This window comes from Melozone crissalis, unplaced genomic scaffold, assembly GCF_028551555.1.
Source record: "Melozone crissalis strain CALT ecotype California unplaced genomic scaffold, PUWL_Pcris_2 ptg000013l_1, whole genome shotgun sequence".
NCBI lineage: Eukaryota > Metazoa > Chordata > Aves > Passeriformes > Passerellidae > Melozone > Melozone crissalis.
Genome location: NW_026535791.1, coordinates 47310501 through 47329299, shown reverse-complemented (window position 1 = coordinate 47329299; position 18799 = coordinate 47310501). Strand labels below are relative to the sequence as shown.

General features: G+C 40.3%; 1 protein-coding gene across 4 annotated transcripts in view; it reads left to right on the top strand.

Moving 5' to 3' along the window:
- Positions 1-18799, top strand: part of FHL2 (four and a half LIM domains 2) — a 143704-nt gene that overhangs the window by 117312 nt on the left and 7593 nt on the right. For 2 of the 4 annotated variants that reach the window (XM_054271813.1, XM_054271814.1), the window contains one exon: positions 12369-12548. In XM_054271813.1, coding sequence (XP_054127788.1) covers positions 12393-12548 — 156 coding nt within the window. In that variant the 5' untranslated portion in view covers positions 12369-12392. Of the gene's footprint in view, positions 1-2038; positions 2182-12368; positions 12549-18799 lie in introns of those variants that run through there. The other 2 variants (XM_054271812.1, XM_054271811.1) reach the window with 2 other exon arrangements.

Genomic DNA, 18799 nt, shown 5'->3' with positions numbered 1-18799 from the left:
TAATGGAAATTGAAAAAATCAACACATTCAGAATATTTAGTTTGTTTCGAAAAGTTTGGAATCAAATAGCCCAATTCTAATTACCTTGAAGGCCTTTTTCCTTTTTTTATGTACACTACTAAATCAGAGCTGAGGTAAGAACAGTAAGTAAGGTGGAAATAAATTATTATTGTTGCCACTGTGCAATAGTTTAACCTAAAAGAGGGAAACTATTACTCTAGCTAATTCTTGGTAAATTTCCTAGCAACTTACACATGAGTTTGGCTGTCCTGAGCTTTATATTTACAGACAGTGAAACTAACAAACAGAGAGATGAAATGTCTCCAAGGACATCCAGGAACTCACTGATGGGGCTGGAAACCCAACCAGGAGCTCTCCCAAGATATAGGTGCAGCTCCAAGGTAGCTCATGGGTTCAATGAAAAATTTTCACTCCCTGGTTTAATTCATTTTACAGTGCCACTGCAAATTCAAGGGAAGAGTCAGGGACTCCCCATGTGTCTGGGGAGTGCAGCAGCTTTGATTTAAATCAGATTTAATTGCCATGGCATCCTTAATCCTGTATGCCCATTTTCAGCCCTCCAGGGCATGATGCCTCTTTTGACAACTCAATGGCAAAGGCTGAATCAACTGACAAACAGATCATTGCTGGCCATCAAAATAACTCACATCTTTTGATAGAAGAACTAGGAATGGCCCTTTCCCACCATTTTAAAACCATTGCTTTCCTAGATTTGGAGTAACACTGAGGCCAACTGACACCTTTCACCCCCATTCCAAATCTGACTACATCTGGGTGCGTAAGAGGACTGCAAGTACAGGGCAGGGTTCTGGCACAAGTTTCTTCAGCAGGAGAAACTGTGATCTAACCCATGTACACATCTACACCACTGCTCAGGCACTGTGCCAGAACCCAGTACCCAAAACTGGACTGCCTGGCATCTTCTGCATACAAAACAACAGCAAGGCTCTCTCGGGACAATGGGCTTTACATATTTATCCTCCTGGTTTCCCTTAAGGTTGAAAGCATTCATATTAAAGCACCTCCCTTTGGCAAGCACCAGTCATTACTGAAGAATTACCCTGCAATGCCTCCCCAGCCTACCCCTCAAGCTGCAGAGAGCAGCTCTCCCATGTGCTTCTGATCCAAATTCTTCCCTCTGGGAGGTTTCCCAGGACCCTCATTGTTTTGATTGGCAGAATGTGTCTCTGCTAGAGTGGTTGATAAATGAAATTGGATTTTGTAGCAGAAAAAGTAGTTCCTGATATAGTAGGATTAATAGTTCCCCCTCTTCTTACCATGCGCACACTGGCAAGGCTCTCGACTGGGTACTGAGCATGTGCTGAGACAATCTGTTCCTTTGGCTTTCTCTTAGAAAAAGATGGTTGGTTCTGGTTTCACTGATTTCCCCTTCTTTTGTTCGTTTTCCTCCTGATTATGGGGAAGCTTGGCAAGAAAGAAGGGTGGAGAGAAATTAGACTGGTGTCTGAATGCTCATAAAGAAATGCCTGCACACGTGATCTTTGTAAAGATGTGCACCTCTCCACAAAGAAGAGAGACAGGTTGTTTCACTCTTCTTTGGCAAGACACTCAGCAGGCAAAATGACCAAAGCCAACAAAGCCTCATACCTGTTTTAACCAAGGACTTTATTATCTCAGCCAGGTGAAGAGCCTTGCAAATATTGGGGCTTGAGTTGCTGTAAAACCTCTCCTCGTGCAAAGAGCGAGCTCTCGGATTTAGCAAAACTGTGTGATTAATAAGCATCAGGGGTTTAGAGAAACAAAGGCTGGAGGAGGGGAGAGGGAGCCTTATTTTAGGAAGGGGGCCAAGAAGGACAAGATGTTTAGGAGGGGGAAGCATTGACACCCTTGGAATAGAGAAAGTGTCGAATGCCAGCTGCAGAGCGCCTCAAAGAATGAGAGTCTCCGATGCTTTTGTCTCCTTATATGGTAAAATGATAGCGAGGGGTTTCACTAGGCTGGGGAAGGCAGCAGCCTCCTTCCACACTGGCTGACTGCAGAGCTGCGCTCGGCGGAGCCGCTCTTCGCAGGCAGTGGAAGCCCCAGCTGGCTGCACAGCTCCGGCTGCGGGCGGGCCAGGGTGCGCTTGGCGCTCTTGTTAATGGATGTGACCCCCTGTCCCCGCTCCAGGAGGTGGCATTAACTGCCCGCCGCTGCTCTGTAAGTAAATATCCCTTTTTTCCCCTTCCCCTCCACTACCCACAGAACACATCTTTGGAGGTGTCGCTTTAAACAAAGGGTGCAGAGAGGAGGAGAGGGTTGTTTGATATCCCCGTGGGTTATTGGGGAAGGATGCGAGGAGAGAGATTGCCGGTCCCCCTTTCTTCCGAGTGCACGGGCAGGGGTGTGAAGAGGACAAAAAGACAAATTTCTTATCGCAGCAATTACTGCTGCATGTCCGTCAGCAAAGTGACACATCAGGGAGCTGATGAGGCACCGGGTCTTTTCATGTGTAACTATTTTTAATGACTGCATTGTGCTGCGTGTGTAACCCGCCGGGGAGGCGATAAAAAGTCGAGGATGGGGTCTTAGATTCCTTACACCTCCGTGCGCTCCTGCTGCCGGCTCAACAAAGGAGCATTTGGGTACTGTAGCAAGAGCAGATGCACATGAAACAAAGGTAGCCTCTCCTCTTTGCAGGCAAACAGCGTGGATAGATTGTGTATGGGAAAAACAGGGAGCCATCAGCATTGTATTTCTTCTTTTTATGTGGAGAGAATAAATTAGAATACAAATCCCAATTATTAGCTCTGCATTCCTTCTTTTTGTGCTTCTCTTTGTGCACATGTATGTGCAGCCACAATAACCCAGTCCTTACTATATGCTAACGTGGATTTCTCTGTGTATGTAATAAAGGAAATACTAACTTTTGTCTGCATTGATAGCTGTTCCAAACTTTTTACTTCCCCCAGGGGATATGGCTTTTATTTAGTTGACCAAATACCTGCATATTCCAGCTTTGCTCTGTATGGAGACACACAGCTTTGCTGAGCACAGCAAATGTCATAAAAAGATAGATACCAGCAAGTCAGTCTGTAATTGCCACTCCCCTGACTCCAATCTAGAGGTATGTTAACGAAGATTGCTAATTGACATTGAGATTGTCAGGGTCAGTAGCTGTAACATTTATTGATGGTTATGTGTATTTATATGTTGTCTTGAATAGGAATTGTTCTAAAAGGGACCAACATCTATCTGTTGATCCCATCTATGTTATTAGCTACACAAATTCATTAATTGTGAAAGAATGCTTCAATTATGGTTGTCTCTGGGTTTCTGCTCTGAACCCTGTTTTCATCAGTTCATAAATTTATTGGATTCCCAGCTTTCTGGACAAAACCTTCTGTGCCTTTAATCAGCCAGATGGTAAACTTTGAACATGATTGCTTCAGGCATTTGGATATGGAAGGCAAAAAAAACCCCAAAAACCACCAAAAAACCCTGTGTGTTTACATATTTTACAAAAATTTAGGTCTGTTTTGTGCACCTGTAGACATAAATGGGCAAGGATGGATTCTAAAGGATTCTATTGCTTTTTTCAATAAAACCTGACCCATTCCTCGTGACATATGGAGAAATTTTTTTTAAAGGATATGAGTTGCTGTATTGAAAACTCAGTTCCTGACACAGGATTACTATCAAAAATTACTATCTGTAATTTTTCTATCAAAATCTGATCAGAGAACCAATAAAACTGTCTTTTACCCTAGCCATAGGGTAAAATGACCTCCAGATTGTGAACCAACATGTGGTTGAGGTGAGTGGGGCAGCTGAAAAGACATAAAATGATGTTGTTGAGGAATCAAATTTGTAAAAGTTACCTTGGGTTCCCACCTGACATCTACATCTAACTAGCACAGCTGAGGCTAGGGGGTGAACCACTTCTTGTGGTCTTTTGAAAAAGCCCAGGATGGCAAAAGTGCTGGGATAAAATATAGATAATTTTGGTTCTCAGCATTTTGCCAAATGTGCTCCCACAGAAAGTGCTACATATGCAAGCATCAAATAGTCATTTCCAGGTGGTGGTTTGGATTTACAGGAAAATACTATTAGTTTTTGTGAAATCACTGTTATCTCCCAGCACTGGCTATATTGTGTCAGATGCTGTTGTCCATGTGAAGTTCCTACCACATAGAGCATGTAATGGTGATTCCCAGCTGAAGAACTCAGGAACAAATAATGATCTCTTTCCCACTTCTTAGAGAAGTCCATGGATAGCACTTTCCCTGAAATCACATCTTTCCTGTCCACACAGGCATCAACTCTAACAGATGGCACACCTTGCATTAGAAAAGAGATCAGATAACTCCTTTGATCACACACAACACAGTCTGCCAGGATTCCATCATGCTTTGAATCCAAAAAAAGAAGACAACCTCAAAACACTGGGGACAAAGTACAACTCCTATAATTGTAAGCGTAAGTTTCTCCTGCACTGCACTGCAAATTCAAATTTTCATTCTAAAAGAAAAGGATGAGGAGGGCTGCAAAGACCTCTTGATCCTATATTCATGAGAGACCCCTGGCTCAGTTCTCCAGGGCATTGAGCTCTGAGCTTTAAGCAATGTGTTACCTGCGGGTGTCCTCACCTCCCTGCCTTGCCTCATCTCACAGGGGCCAGGATATTTAGAGTTAAGGGAAGATCAGATAAGTGTTAACACCACCAGCCACAAGCAATTCCTGTTGCTGCTGGCCAGCATGCTCACAGTCTTTTTAGATCCCCAGGGACCAGGAACATTCAGGTCTAAGTCTCATCCATGTTTCTCTGATGGGTAAATCTGTCCTGAGCATCTCTGGACAAACTCTGAATGGTGTAGTGTTGTAGGCAATCATCTTCCCTCACTTGAGTACTGCTTCAGAGACTGGGGGAATCTCATCATTTGCATTTTTAGACTGATTAATTCTAATGGTGTAGTTTTAATATTTAATTTACATATGCACAGTTATTTGTGATGCAGATTCACCACAAGTGAGAGTGTGAAATGGCAGGGTAATGACAGGTTTCAGGAAAATAAATCTTGGATACATTGACAGCCACTGAAGCATTAACATTTCAACAATATTAATTAGCTATATATAGATAGAATTTGATTATAAACCAGTAGGGCTTTCTCCTAAGGATGAACATCAATATACTCATGCCAGGTGATAAAGTTAATTTTGTTCCTTTTCACATACCCTTCTATATTATACTGTATTATATCAACTAGGATGCTGAATGGTTACTGTCCATATAATAATATGCCATAAGAGGAATGCAGGTGAGCATAACACTGACATAAGCACATTCACCATTCCTTTTCATGGAAAATTTCTGAATTTAAAATTTCAAACATATCAACCACTGCAGAGAAAGTTCTACAGTATCGCTCTGATGGCGTGAGTTAGTTCTAGGCCCTCAGCAAGCATAAGTGTAAGGGCTCAGAACACACCACTGTTTCTTCACTTCATCTTGCATAATAAAAGCAGCAAATTGTATGAAGCCATGAAATACCTGCAATCATTTACACAGATGTGTTTGTCATTGCTCTGAAGCACCCTTGAGATTTAGAGCTGAAGTGCCTTCAGAGACCGGGATCTCGCCTTTGATGATTTCCACCTTTCCCTACTATCCCGCGCTACATGAATCTACTCCACGGTGGATTCAACATCTTCCTTCTTCAGCTGGAAATAATCGTGCCCACAAAAACATTGCCTATGTCTATGTCATCAGGTTCTCTATGTCTTTGTACTTTCTTCTGCGTCTCTTACACACCACAGGTACTTTGGCTCAACCTTAGCAGATGCTCTCTCTGCTCTCTGTGTCCAGTCTTCAGCCACAACCCCCCCAAACTGGGCCTAACTGGTTTCACACAGGTGCAATCAGTCTGGTTTGCTAAGATGTGCCCAGCTGCAGGGGTGCCCCAAGGTTTATGTAGCCTCCTTTGTCACATTTTGGAAGGCCATGGGCATTCTGGCTGGGCAGGGAAGTTTGGGTACCTCACAGCCCTGAGGCATTCAGTGCCACAGCAGCTTTGTCCAGCAGCTGTAAGATGTGCATTAACTGATCCCCCAAACCAGACATGGGGGGCTTTGTGGTCTTACCTCAGTAAACAGAACCAGAGCCGTGCTGCTAGAGGACAGGACAAAAAACAAAGCATTCTTCTTCCACAGAATTATCCCAATTTTTCTTCTATCCTTTCTTTAAAGAGGGAAACACAGGCTATTTGGGACATTATTCTGGTTTTGTGTTTTGGGTAGTAGTAAGGAGGATTTAAAAAATGCAGAAAAATTTGGAAACAAGACTGCATGGTAGCACATGGCATTTCTGGTATTTTTGTCTTGAAGTCTAATTTCTCTGAGATTAGCAGTGCTCCTGACAGTAAGAGAAAGCAATCCTTTTCTGGAAAAACAAACCTTTGTTGGAGTTTAGTGTCTGCAGACATTTAGCTTATACACTACTTTTGCAGGGTAGTGCCAGAAATAATAAAAAGGTTTATTAATCTTATACTGTTTTTCTCCACTATAATTTTCTGTTATCTGCTTAAATGCTGTTATTAGAAATATATTTTTTATGCTTAAGCAGGATCAAGTACTTGACCTTTCCTCTGAACAAGCATTTGCTTATTTTGCAAGAGAAAGAAGGAGGACAGCAATTTCAAAGGCTTTAAAATAGAAAATAGAAGCAAGCCTTTCCACTTGAACTGTGCTCCTCCTTGCTGTGGCAGATTTAAGTCATGTTCCATGTTATTTCAACATTCTTCTTTTGTAACTGAATTGCGTGCAGGAGTATGGGTGAGAGCATGGACCCTCCAGTCATTTCAGTATCAGCCTGAGATAACCACAGAGCAAACTCTGTGGGGTACAATTTCAAAGTGTCAGTGCTCAGTTCTTCTGTGGCATTTGTAGATATTACTACTGGCTCTTGCTCTACCACTGCTGGAGTGGTTCTAGACTGGAGCAGATCTCTATTTATTGCCAAATACAATAAACCACACAGGAGCCACAAACGGAGAGTTCCTTCTCTGCTGCTGTAACTGGGATTACTTTAGCCAGATGCATGAGGAGCCTTGCCACACAAGAAACATTTTCTATTTCATTTTTTTAAAAATTATTATTTATGTTCTGCTAAGGAATACAATCTTACCCAGCACACTATCCACTTTCCAGTTCATGACAGGCTGACTGTGCAATCCAGATAGGAACCAGGTATGCTTTGGTTATCTACATATGTTAATGCAGTCTGTCTGGTCAGAAAATTGCACTACAGAGATTTTAAAAAAACTCTAAAAAAGAGATCAGAATGTTAGACCAAACACAAAATAAGTCAGCCATTTCCAAGGAAGGTGAGTCCTTGGAAAAATCCAAATGTAATTTTGAAGAATATTGCAAGGTAACTTTATTAAAAATGAAATTTTTTTTCTTTAGATAGCTTTTAAAATTTAGCATCTAAGGGCATGACTGGGATATTTTACTTGGGGTCATTTCTTTTTATTATTACTATTATTTTCAAATATTAAACCAATTTTCCTGGGTTTTGATGAAGAGAAAATGGTCATTCCTTATTTTTCTAAAGTAAGTTAAAAAAATAAAAGTAAGTGTCCCTCTTTTCCCACTGCATGGCCTTATGGTCTGGCTTGGAAAGATGCTTAGGTGTTCCAAGAGTGTTTTCCTGCTGCTGCAACAAGATGATAGATAATGAATGTGGTAAGAGCAGCTAAGTTGCAAGGAAAAAAATCACCTCTTGCCAGAAAGACCAGCATAGTTTGAACTGTCAGTTCATGGTTGTAAATAAATCTTTTCATTTTAGCCTTTAGAGCATTAACATAAATTGTTTCCACATGCTCTAGACCTGCATGGCTCATGTCACTGGAGTTGCCAGACACAAATCTTCCTTCCTCAGGGGAAGAGAAATAAACAGATAGAAAATTCTCCATGTGTACTGTTCTTCTGGAAAAACAGTCAGGTGGGAGAGATGCCTGCACATCTCGGAGGAAGAGCTTTTGTTTGCTGTGCAGGTGGCTAACACAGCATGCTGATCCAGGGGCACGGGGAGAGGAAGACCCAGCCCTGCTCAGCTAATTCAGCCAGCAGCAAGCCCCCCTTTGGCATCCACAGGGGCTTCATTCTCTGTCTCCAGATGCTGTTACAACAACTTCACTGAATAAACGAAACAACTCCTACATGGTTTAGATAGCTCCCCTTGGCCTCTTTCTCTCTCTTGTGTGTGTGCAGATGCACCTCTCAGTGCTCAACACCCCCTAGGAAAAGTTGAAATAAGAGATGGACACAACAGCATTTATTAGGCTTGCAGACACAGCTGAAGAAGCAGGCATGGTCTGCTTTTTCAGTAGTCAGTAGTGTCATGGGATGGGGGAACACTGGATAATTTCTTAATGACATGATGAGCCCTAATATTTATGCAGTAATATGACAACTTTAGGAATTGCTGCCAGTAAAATGAGACTGAGCCAACAGGGAAAGAAGAGTAAAGAAGCATAGATTTTGAGTCAGTCTACTAACTTTTTGTTAATTTTTCTGCCAATTCTTTCTTCCTGTGAGACAGAGTGTGGGTAGTACTAACATTTGGCATAAGCTGTAGCTTCTCTTTTGGGCAGGCTACAGAAAGCTCTTTTCCTTTTGGAGATGTGCTTGCTATGTCTGATGCTGAGGAGGGAGACTGAATGGCAGAAAAAATCAATTTCTTCATCATGATTATGTTGAGAGCAATCTGAAAAAGCATAAGTATAGAATGACTACAGTAATAAAATCTAAATATCTTTAACCACAAGGAGATGTAATAATGATGAGCCTCTGTCCCACAACGCTTTATGGTGTCAAACACAAGAGAAAGAAATAGATCAATGGCAAGGAGGTTGAATTTCAATTTGTGTCCATCCACAGCTATGCAAATCTCCTGTTTTGGTTTTTTCCTCTTAAAGTCTAAAACAGTGCATAAAGCCTGCACTAAGCTAAACATGAGGGGATTTTATATAACAGGAAGTAATGGACTGGCAATGTAAAGGACCATGTGTACAAAGTGATAGGCAAAAATATTGCTCAGTATGATTTCACATTCCTTGATTGTAAGACAACAGTGAAATTATTTGTTTGAAATTCCTTCTAGTATTTAGTAGATAGGACCCATTATTATCTCACACTTAATTCTCTCTGGAGCAGAAAAAAACTCTGTACAATATGCTCAAAATAGCACATAGTAGGTCATGAGATTCAGTCCAAGATCTGGATTTAAACAGCCTGGAATTTTGGGATGCTTCAGCCTTAATTCCAGCTTACTGAATGAAAGCACATGAACCTGAATTCCTAACTTTGAGAGATATTGGATCCAAAATTGGTCCCAGATGCAATAAAAGATTCACATAACTAAAGTCAAAATGCAGATCTCATCTTTCAGTTTCCCAAATCTCTAGAGTTGTTCCTCAAATCTCATCCAGAGCTGTCCCTGCATTGTCTTCATAGAGCAGAGTTCATCCCTAAATCTGTTTGAGATGTAGAAATGAGGACTGCCTCTCCCTGCTCAGGGTGAGGGGGACAATCCCCTGGAACAATCTTGGAGCACATTTAACAAAACTAGATCTCTTTCAGGATTGCAGGCTGTGCCCAGGTATTTTCTGAAATAGTGGCAGCAACTATTAAATAATTGCTGAATTATTTTGAATTGTTGAATTATTACATTATTATATGAATTATTAAATATATCTATTATATGATGCTTACCTCTGCTCCAGTGAAATGCACCCAGAAGAAAATACAGCACTCAAGAGGGAAAGTCCAGTGACCAAGAGACAGGAATGCCCACTTCTAAGGGAACAGTCCTTCTTCCAGTCACAAAGCACTTCCATATTTTACATTTAGCAGCTTTGGATGAAATGGTATAAACCTGTAAAGGAATCACACTCTATAGTTTTTGCTTTTACACATCAAGACTGCAGAGAAATTTTTCACTCTTCAGTATCTCACATCTACTTTTAAATCAGGGTTAGAGAGAAATAATTCTGAAGAAGGGTGACAAATGCAAGTTCATAAGTGGTTTCTGCTCAGATTTTAACTTAGCAATAATGCACATTAAATGGGCAACAAAATCTTGTCATTTGGAAAAAAAAATACCTAATATAGTCAAGTAAAAAGTTTGCAGATTTTTGTCCTAAATACAGATTATTTGAACAGAAACTATCACTCCTTAGTCGTACATCTACACATATAACTCAGTGTACATTGGCCTGAGTGCATTTTGCTGAAATTACTCCAGAGGGGAATTAAGTCCTGACTAGTTCTTTCCTGGGAAAATCCAAACCTATTATGTAGGTTAGGAGTGTAAACAGGCTCAAAACAGAGAGGAAAATCCATTATCATCTATTAAATGTTCTGGTAAAGACTGCAGGTGTATTTCAAGAGAAGACTAACTTGCTGGAAGTAATGGGAATGTTCCTATGTATTGTCCCTGTGTATTGTCCCTGTTCTCCTGCCTTATACTTCCATTGCTAGCTGCTGCTGCTGGAAATGGGCTGCAGGGGAGCTTTGGGTGATCATTGCACTTCTCTCTCCAGAACATCTTCTTACTTTCTGTGTTCTTATCAGTCCTATGATCCCCTCTGCTCCTTAAGGACAAAGAGCATCCTACATACTCCCAGTTCCCCTCCGGGATAAGAAAGTTAATTAGTTCCTAGATCATTTTGAAGGCCAAAGCAGTTGCCCTGCTATTCTTGCTTTGTCAGAAGCACAGAAGACCAGCTGCCAGGATTTGTGCTTCCTCCAGGCACATTTTGGGGCATGCTAGTTTGACACTTTTCTTTAGTAGTTACTTGGAATTCATAAGACTTTCCAGCAGTGGAGACATCACTTACCTACTTCACACATGTAAAAGCACTCACCCATCAGTCTGGGCTAGTCACCACAAAATTCAGCAGTGGATTGGCCATTAAAAAAAAAATTGTCTATTCAGAGAGCCCTAAAACCTTAATCACATCCCAGCTAGACAGACTGAAAGATAATAATAAAAACTGAAATCCTGGGGGAGAACTCAGGATTTCAGAATGCCCTATGGGTGGCTCCCACTGCCAGAGGGAGAGGACAAACTCCAGAAATCAGCAACTTGTGCCAAGAACACTAAGCAAGTAACATTTTGTTTAAAACTGAGAGCTGAAGTTGGCAAAAGGACTGCAGATGCTGTAAATGTCACTTGTGCATGAAAGACAGAGGTAGCCACTTAAGCTATTAGTACTCAAAACATTTAAGGATTTATGGATCAGATGTGCCTTAAAGAGGAGGTGCAGCCTGGCAGGCAGTTAAGATCATGCAGTCCTGGTGGCATGTACTTTCTGCTTGGGAAATTCCCTTTCCTAAGCTGGCAGCTATGCCCTCCTCCAGCTGTACCCTCCAGATTTCTGGTGCAACACCTGCTGCAAGCCTCAAGTTAAGAAAGAAGGTGATGACTGAAATGAAACCCAAAATAAATTGTCCCAGGCAATAATAAATATTCATCAAAGGTACTTGTGTCATCTTTGCTTGCGTGAGCATCCAGAAAATGATAGAGACATAACAAAACTTGAGGAGCAAACATCAATTGTGCCTAATTCAGGCAAGCTGAAACATCATATACAGTTTCTCCTACTTGATTTTTCCCTTCCATAATAATTTTTTACATTTGTCTGAGCCAGAACACCTGGGAGCCAGCTCCCATTTGTGTCCCAATACACTACAGCTATTGGATAATAGCACTTCAGGTGCATCAGAGGAGAATCAGATACACAGTCACTGATCCTACACCTTCCACCCCCATAGTCCCATGCACGAGCAGAGATGGAGGGTTGGTGTCTGCCTGTGGGGGAAGGATTGCCAGACACTGGCCTAGTGAGAATGCAGAGAAGGAAGGTGCAGAAGCACATAGCTGTGCTGCCTGATAGTCTGTGCATGACTCAAGCCTACTAGCAATGTAAACCTTTCTCTTGCCTTATCCAGGAGATGTTGCTTCTGAAGGAAGATTAGCTGGCTCATCCTCTTAATGGACTTGACTCCCTCCATCCCCTAGAGAAACACCTTCTTGTTGCAGACCTATAGGTCAAATTCCATTTACAAATCCCACAAGAATTCTTCACACTCGGGGTTTAATCCTTCCTCTCATCTCTAGCCCTAGGTCTGGCCAAAGATGGATCAACAGATGGCTAATTTAGATGGGCTGCACTGCCAAATTTATAGCCCAGTTTTTTCCCATTTTGTTCATTTATTTGACTGAAAGTCAGACTAAAATTGAGGTACAATGTGAAAAACAAGAATTAATAAACCTTTCTTGGGGGATTGGGTCAAGTGTAGCTCAGTCTGACATGTGCCTGTTCCTGTCTTTGTGGCAGGATAGCTGGACTCCAGACACCAACATGACTGAGCGCTTTGATTGCCACTACTGCAAAGAGTCTCTGTTTGGTAAGAAGTACATCCTGAAGGAGGACAGCCCCTTCTGTGTGAAATGTTATGAAAATCTTTATTCCAACACCTGTGAGGAATGCAAAAAACCTATTGGCGCTGACTGCAAGGTATGTCAGATTTGTGTCTTGTTACAGAAACCCTGACAGAGCAGCCTGGGTACAGAGCTCTGAGATCTGGAAGGATCTAGCCTAACAGCTACACAGGGGTTGCTTTTGATGGGAGAGTATGTTTTCTGGACCCCTGTATCTGTTTTGTATTATTTCACTTGGCAAACCCTTCTTTAGCCAGCATGGTAATAGAAATGCACTCCTGTAAAGCACAGAATGGTCTGATGCTCTGATGTAAGAAATTTTCTTTAATTCTTTGGGTGAGCCTTTCCTCAGGGCCAGCTGGGATCTGAAAGGGTAGCAGAAGCTGGTTGTGCCTACTTTTGGGTCAGAGGGAGCTAAGCCACTGCTGGCTTTGCAGTGACCACACTTCTGTGGTCATCAAGAGACACACACTCAAGAAAAGGTGCTAACTTGGAGGTCACAGAAATCCAGCTAATGCTGACACAAGTAATAAATCAGATAGAGTTAGAAAAATTAACCTTTTAAATACAGAATGATGATAGTGGAGTCTAATTAAAGAATGGGATGGACAGAGCAGAGGCCTTGCTTGCTTGCTTGAGTTATGCACTGCTACAAGACATGGAAACACCTGCCTGGTACAGATCAGTTGTGACCGCCTGTATTTCTTTTAAATTAATTTAAAAACCTGGAGTTCATGCCAGTTTCAGCCTGCCTGAATGAGGACAGAGGAACCATCCAGTGAAGTGTCTGTTACACAGCTACCAACAGACTTCATCTGATGTGCCTCCTCCTTGCATAAAACTGGCCTGTTCAAAGTTGGGCAAGATTTTCACTGACAGAGCAAGATTGCAGTAGAACTGCAATTTGTATTGCAAGCCCATAGGATTTTTCACTGACCCAATGAGATCTGATTTTTGATTTCCCATTGCTGATGATCCATGCCTCTACAAAGATAAACTAATTCCCATTAGTGATACTACCATCCAATCACTAGTTCAGAGATATAAAAATATGTGCTTACTCAGATTGGAAAAAATAAATGTCTCATACCTTCCAAATTGATCTACAACACCCTATTGGCAAATCAGTAGGAAAGTCCCTTTCAGAAGCCTTCAAAAGGTAAAAATTTTTCACCACCAAGACAGGGAACTGGCAACAATCTGTAAGAAGGTATAAAATTGCCAGCTTTCCTACAGCTCATAAATATTCAGGTTAGAGATGAGATACAGCTGGCCTGGCCTGACCTGAAAAAGCAAAATATTCCTGCCCCGTTCCAGAATGTGCTTTTGTTTTAAGGTCTCTTTCTAATCCCCTGAGAAGATATTTCCATGTGTTGATAGTCAAGAATTTAAAAACTTGGACCGGCTTCAACAAATCTTGGTCAAAGTATTCAGGAATTAATCAGGCTGAACTTTTCAACCCAGATTTATGTATTTAGGGAGTGTGGGTGTTATCCGACATACTGCTTTTCTTTACTTTTAGGTGAAGCACACTCTAATAACAGATAGAAAAAAAGAAAAAGAAAAAGCCCCAGCTGTCTGCAATCTAAGAATATTTTAACTATGTAAAAACTAAGAGATAGTAAATAAAGATTTCTTAAAGAGCTATAAAATGTGTCAGAAACAAACATGTCCTTTTTTTGTTTCTGTGTCTGCCGTTTGTGCCTGTTCATGCTGTAGTTTTTGAAGCTGTTGAGCAATTTTAGCAGATTCTGACAGATGGATAAAAGTTGAAACGTAAATTCCTGCAAGTTTTCTGAAAAAACTTGTGTTTGGGTAGAAAAAGAGATCCTATGAATGTTCTCACTGAGAAGCAAACTAAAGTTGTTTTTCAGCGACAGTAATAGACACTAGAGAACACATTTGAGAGAGCCCTTACAAGTGCCTCAGCCACAAGGTAAGTTTCAGATGAAGTGTGTGCACTGTGACTGAGCATAATTCAGCCATGAAACAGTCACAAAAAATCAGGCTTCTCCTCATTAAACTGTATGAATATGTAGGTATATAAATAAAAGAGAAATATACATACACACACCTGTATATATGCATTTTTACATAAATCTTTTTACACATACTTTTTCATCTGAAGAAGGAAGATAAATTGTACTATGTTTGAGAATGAAACCAGTGTATTTACTGCATGGACAAAATTGACTCCAATTTGTTTGTATGCTTGGCATAACCTAAAACTGTAAAATTTGGAATAAAAAATATAATGGAGTGACAGTGTCATGAGAACAGGTCACATCCAGGCCTCTGCATCTGGCAGCAGTGTCCACACTTACATCCACATTACAACCTGCAAAGTACCACAAAGTTCTCACATCAGATTTTCCTTCACAAGTCCCTTCTTGGCCACCATTATTTCTCTTCACTAAGAAAAGCTACACTGAGAACCAAATACTCTTAACTTCCTTCTTTCCCATCCTCCCAATTACAATCAAGCCTCCTATAACTGACAGGGTTACACCAAAGAGAAAGCACAGGTGCTGAGAAGAGGACACTTGTAATACTCAAATTCTGACAGCACTGGACTCTGAGAGGATGAAATTGATGCTGAATTTTCACATTGTGTATTAGCTATAGAGCCCACAGGACAACAATGCTGTAGAGAAACTTTCCTTGAATTCAAGTCAGGGGAGAAATTTCTTCACTATCTTTCTAGTTTTTCAGCTAGTTTATGGGTAACTGTGAACTTAACTGAGTAATAACTAATTTGTTCCTTGTTTCTGTTTGCCACCAGAAAATCCCAGAATGACAACATATGTCTGAATGCCACCTTTGGGCAAAAGTCATTTCATTAACTGTAAACACTTCTAGCTGATGCTTACAAAACTTCCACAGACAAATTAAAAGCTTCATGTACTGGCTGGTAGGAGGCACCAGCAGGCAGCCTGAAAATACAGGGTCATTTCTCTCACACCTATTACACATTATCCATATGCCAAAAGGTTACAGGAGGAATTTACTTTCCTAGAAAAAAATTGTCATTTTAATGGCTAAGTCCCTGGTGAATGCTCACCACACATTTTATGAAATACATTTTCATGCTTATTTCTGGAAATCCACACATCTTGCACCCATTTGCTCAACTGCTGAAGGGTTACTTTTGGTTGACTTTGGCTTTTTTAATACTTTCCTTGCAGATCCTATGATATGGAGACCTTACAAATACAGGAAATACCTTCAGTAATCCTGTGTTTAATGCAGTCCACAAGCTGGCCTTGCCAAGCAGAAGGGGGTGAAAAATCTTTCTGTGAAATGTGCAAATTAAATTATGAGTGGATTGTGAGATACAGCTACTGTGTTAGCACACAGGCCAAAAATGCCTCAAAAGGGTCATTCTCACACATAAACAAAACAAGAAATAAAACCTCCAGTAATGAGAATCACGAAAGAGAAAAAATAAATTATTTTTCTTGTTTTTAATATTTAAACCCTGCCCCGACATGCAACACTTTTTTAGCTCATTATTGAATGTCTGGCTAGTTTTTGTGAAGTGAAAAGGTAAAAGAAAAAAGTGAAATGGTAATATCTTCTCATACATGTAAGGGACTGAGCACAGCACAATATCACTTGTTTTTACCTTTTCTCCACATACTTTTATAGACATGTACCAGTCTAACATACTTAAGTGTTTTGCTACAGGGTATGTGTAGCTAAAATCCGCACAGCATTTAGTTGGCCCATTTCCTACATTCAACCTCCTGAAAAGACCATTGAGGTAAAAAAAGCCATGAACAACATATACAGTTACTGTTCTGGTAATAAACTCTCTAATCTCCTTCTTCCTACTGGGTCCCTGCTGACACCCAGAGAAGTTGAAACCCTGTTGTTCAAGAGAAATGGTACTGAATAATGGCTTCAGTTTGCTTAGACTTAAAAAGCCTGAGGAGAAGGCAATAAAAATGCAGGGTATGAGGAGCCCAAGCTTAACCCAGTTAACTGGTAACCCTAGTCTAAGGAGGTCTTATGGGTTTTTTTAAAAAACACATTTTTCTAAGTCACATGCAGTCCCACCCTAGAGGCCAAATAAACCATGCTGGAGCAAAACTGTACAGAGCTGTGGAGAAGCTGTAAAACTTGATCTTGCCAATGTTAACAGTTACCTCGTCAAAGTTTTCTTTGTGGGTGTCATAATGAAAATAAGTGAAAATACAACTAAAGGAATTAGTTCTATATCACTTGAACCTTCTGCTGGAACAGATTTATTTGGGTTACAATCAGCTAGCATAAACTAGAATTCATATGCCTAGACTAAATCTGATGTTCTTTCAGCTTAACAGAGGAGCAGCCTGACCGTCAGAAAGCTTTCAGTCAGTTTTTGTACATGATTTTCCAGTGCAGAATTTGCTCCAGATCAATACATCCACAGCTTATGAACAAGTCAAAGGCTCCAGTAAAATATACAACATGCTGAAATAGAGCAAACTTCCTTTTCAGTGACCTAAGAACACTCATGATGGTTTCATCAGTACCTTGGAGTTGCTTGCTTTCAGATGTGACAGATTCTGAGAGAGAAAGGAATATCCATTTCATCAGTCTAATATTCTACTGTCAAAGTCAGACATCTTAGACTCTCTCTACATTCAATGTAGAGTTATAGTAATCCAGAGAAGGTAAAGATTATTCAATGCACTTTTTATCTGAAGTACTTTTTGTTTAGTTTTGCTTCATGACTTCATGATGATGAAATACCTGCTACTGTCACCCACCCAGCTACTGCCTATAAAATCTTGCCATCATAACTGACTCAGGGATCAAATCTTTCATCTTTGACGCCTAATCTTTGTTTTCATTACTCCTCTTCTAAAAGGCATGCATCATCTGCAGGGTATCATTTCACTGATAAAATAAGCATACATCACCACATGAATTTTGGATATTAAAAAATTGCTTGCTGAAAATTGCAATACCAGGAAATGACAGGTAATGAGGAAAAATAATTCAATACATCACATTACAAGAGAGAGGAGATCAGATCCGTTGTTCTACTTTCTAAAAGTCAAATTTCAGTTATTTTGGAAAGCACTGCATATTGTATTTTTCTGTTGAAAATATGAGACCAGATTTAGGCTATTGGACATCTCCCAAAGAGAAGAAAAAAAATGTAAGTAACTTCCAAAGAAGATTGGTTTTCATTTGCTATTAGAAAAGATTAAAATATTACAGTCAGAAATTTGTGTTGTTTCAAAAGGATTTAGCTGAAATGAATAGATGAGCTGAATAAACAACTGTCTGAAAGATGTAGAGTGGAAGTCTAAGATATTCTACCAGAGAGTGCAATCTCCGGGACGAAAATTGTTACTCACAATGATCTAAAAAAATTAGGTGAGTGGCACAGATGTCCATACAGAAATGTTTAATTGCTTAGTCAAATTTTGACACAAATTACTAAAGTTTAACAAGCTACCATATATCACCTGAGCTAGATGAAACTGTTTCAGTGTTTCCAGCTAGATGTTTATGAGAACAAGGCTCCCAAAGACAAACTGTTATTTTAGGTTAATCTAAATCTGTGGTATCTTGCTCTGGTTTAAGATTGCATGTTTGGAGTTACTGTGACTGTACTGACTGACATAGTACAGCTTATGCCAGATAAGTATGAACCCTTTGTGATGCTTCACACAACTGCAAAGTTGGAATTCATTATTCTACCACTCGCTCTTCTCCTTCAGGTAATCTAACTAGTTTAGTGCCTGCAATAAATACAGAGTAGATCTTGGGCTAGAACTTGAGAACTTATTTCAGCTGAACTTCAGCTGAACTCCCTATTCATGACAACTCTATCCTTTCACACTCCCAACCCAAACCAGAGCCTCTATATTTTGGGGCAAACACCATTTCTTGTAATCATCCAAGCTCTATTTTGTTTGAAGTCCAAAGACACTGTTCAAGTGTTACATGTACAGGCCACCTTAATTTAAATTTTAAAAAAAGCACAATCCACTGGTTTATGTCACAATTTTGAGAAGTACTGTTTCTTTTAAATAATCAAAGGAACCACTGTGAAGAGTATTTTAAATACTAACATGCCCACACTAATCCCTTGGCCAGTACTCTGGATCATGGGATGCGGGTACAATGTGGTCTTGTATCTTTCAGTACAATCCACATCTGAAATATAGGTAAACCAAATCACAAGAGTCAGTAAAAATTTGTTGTAGTGGAAAAAACCCCAAACAGATCAGACTCATTCGCTCTTGGTGTAAATCTGTCAAAAAATACCAGAATGCAATTGGGAAAAAATACTTCTGTTCAGGAGTAAAAATCTATGAAATGAACTAG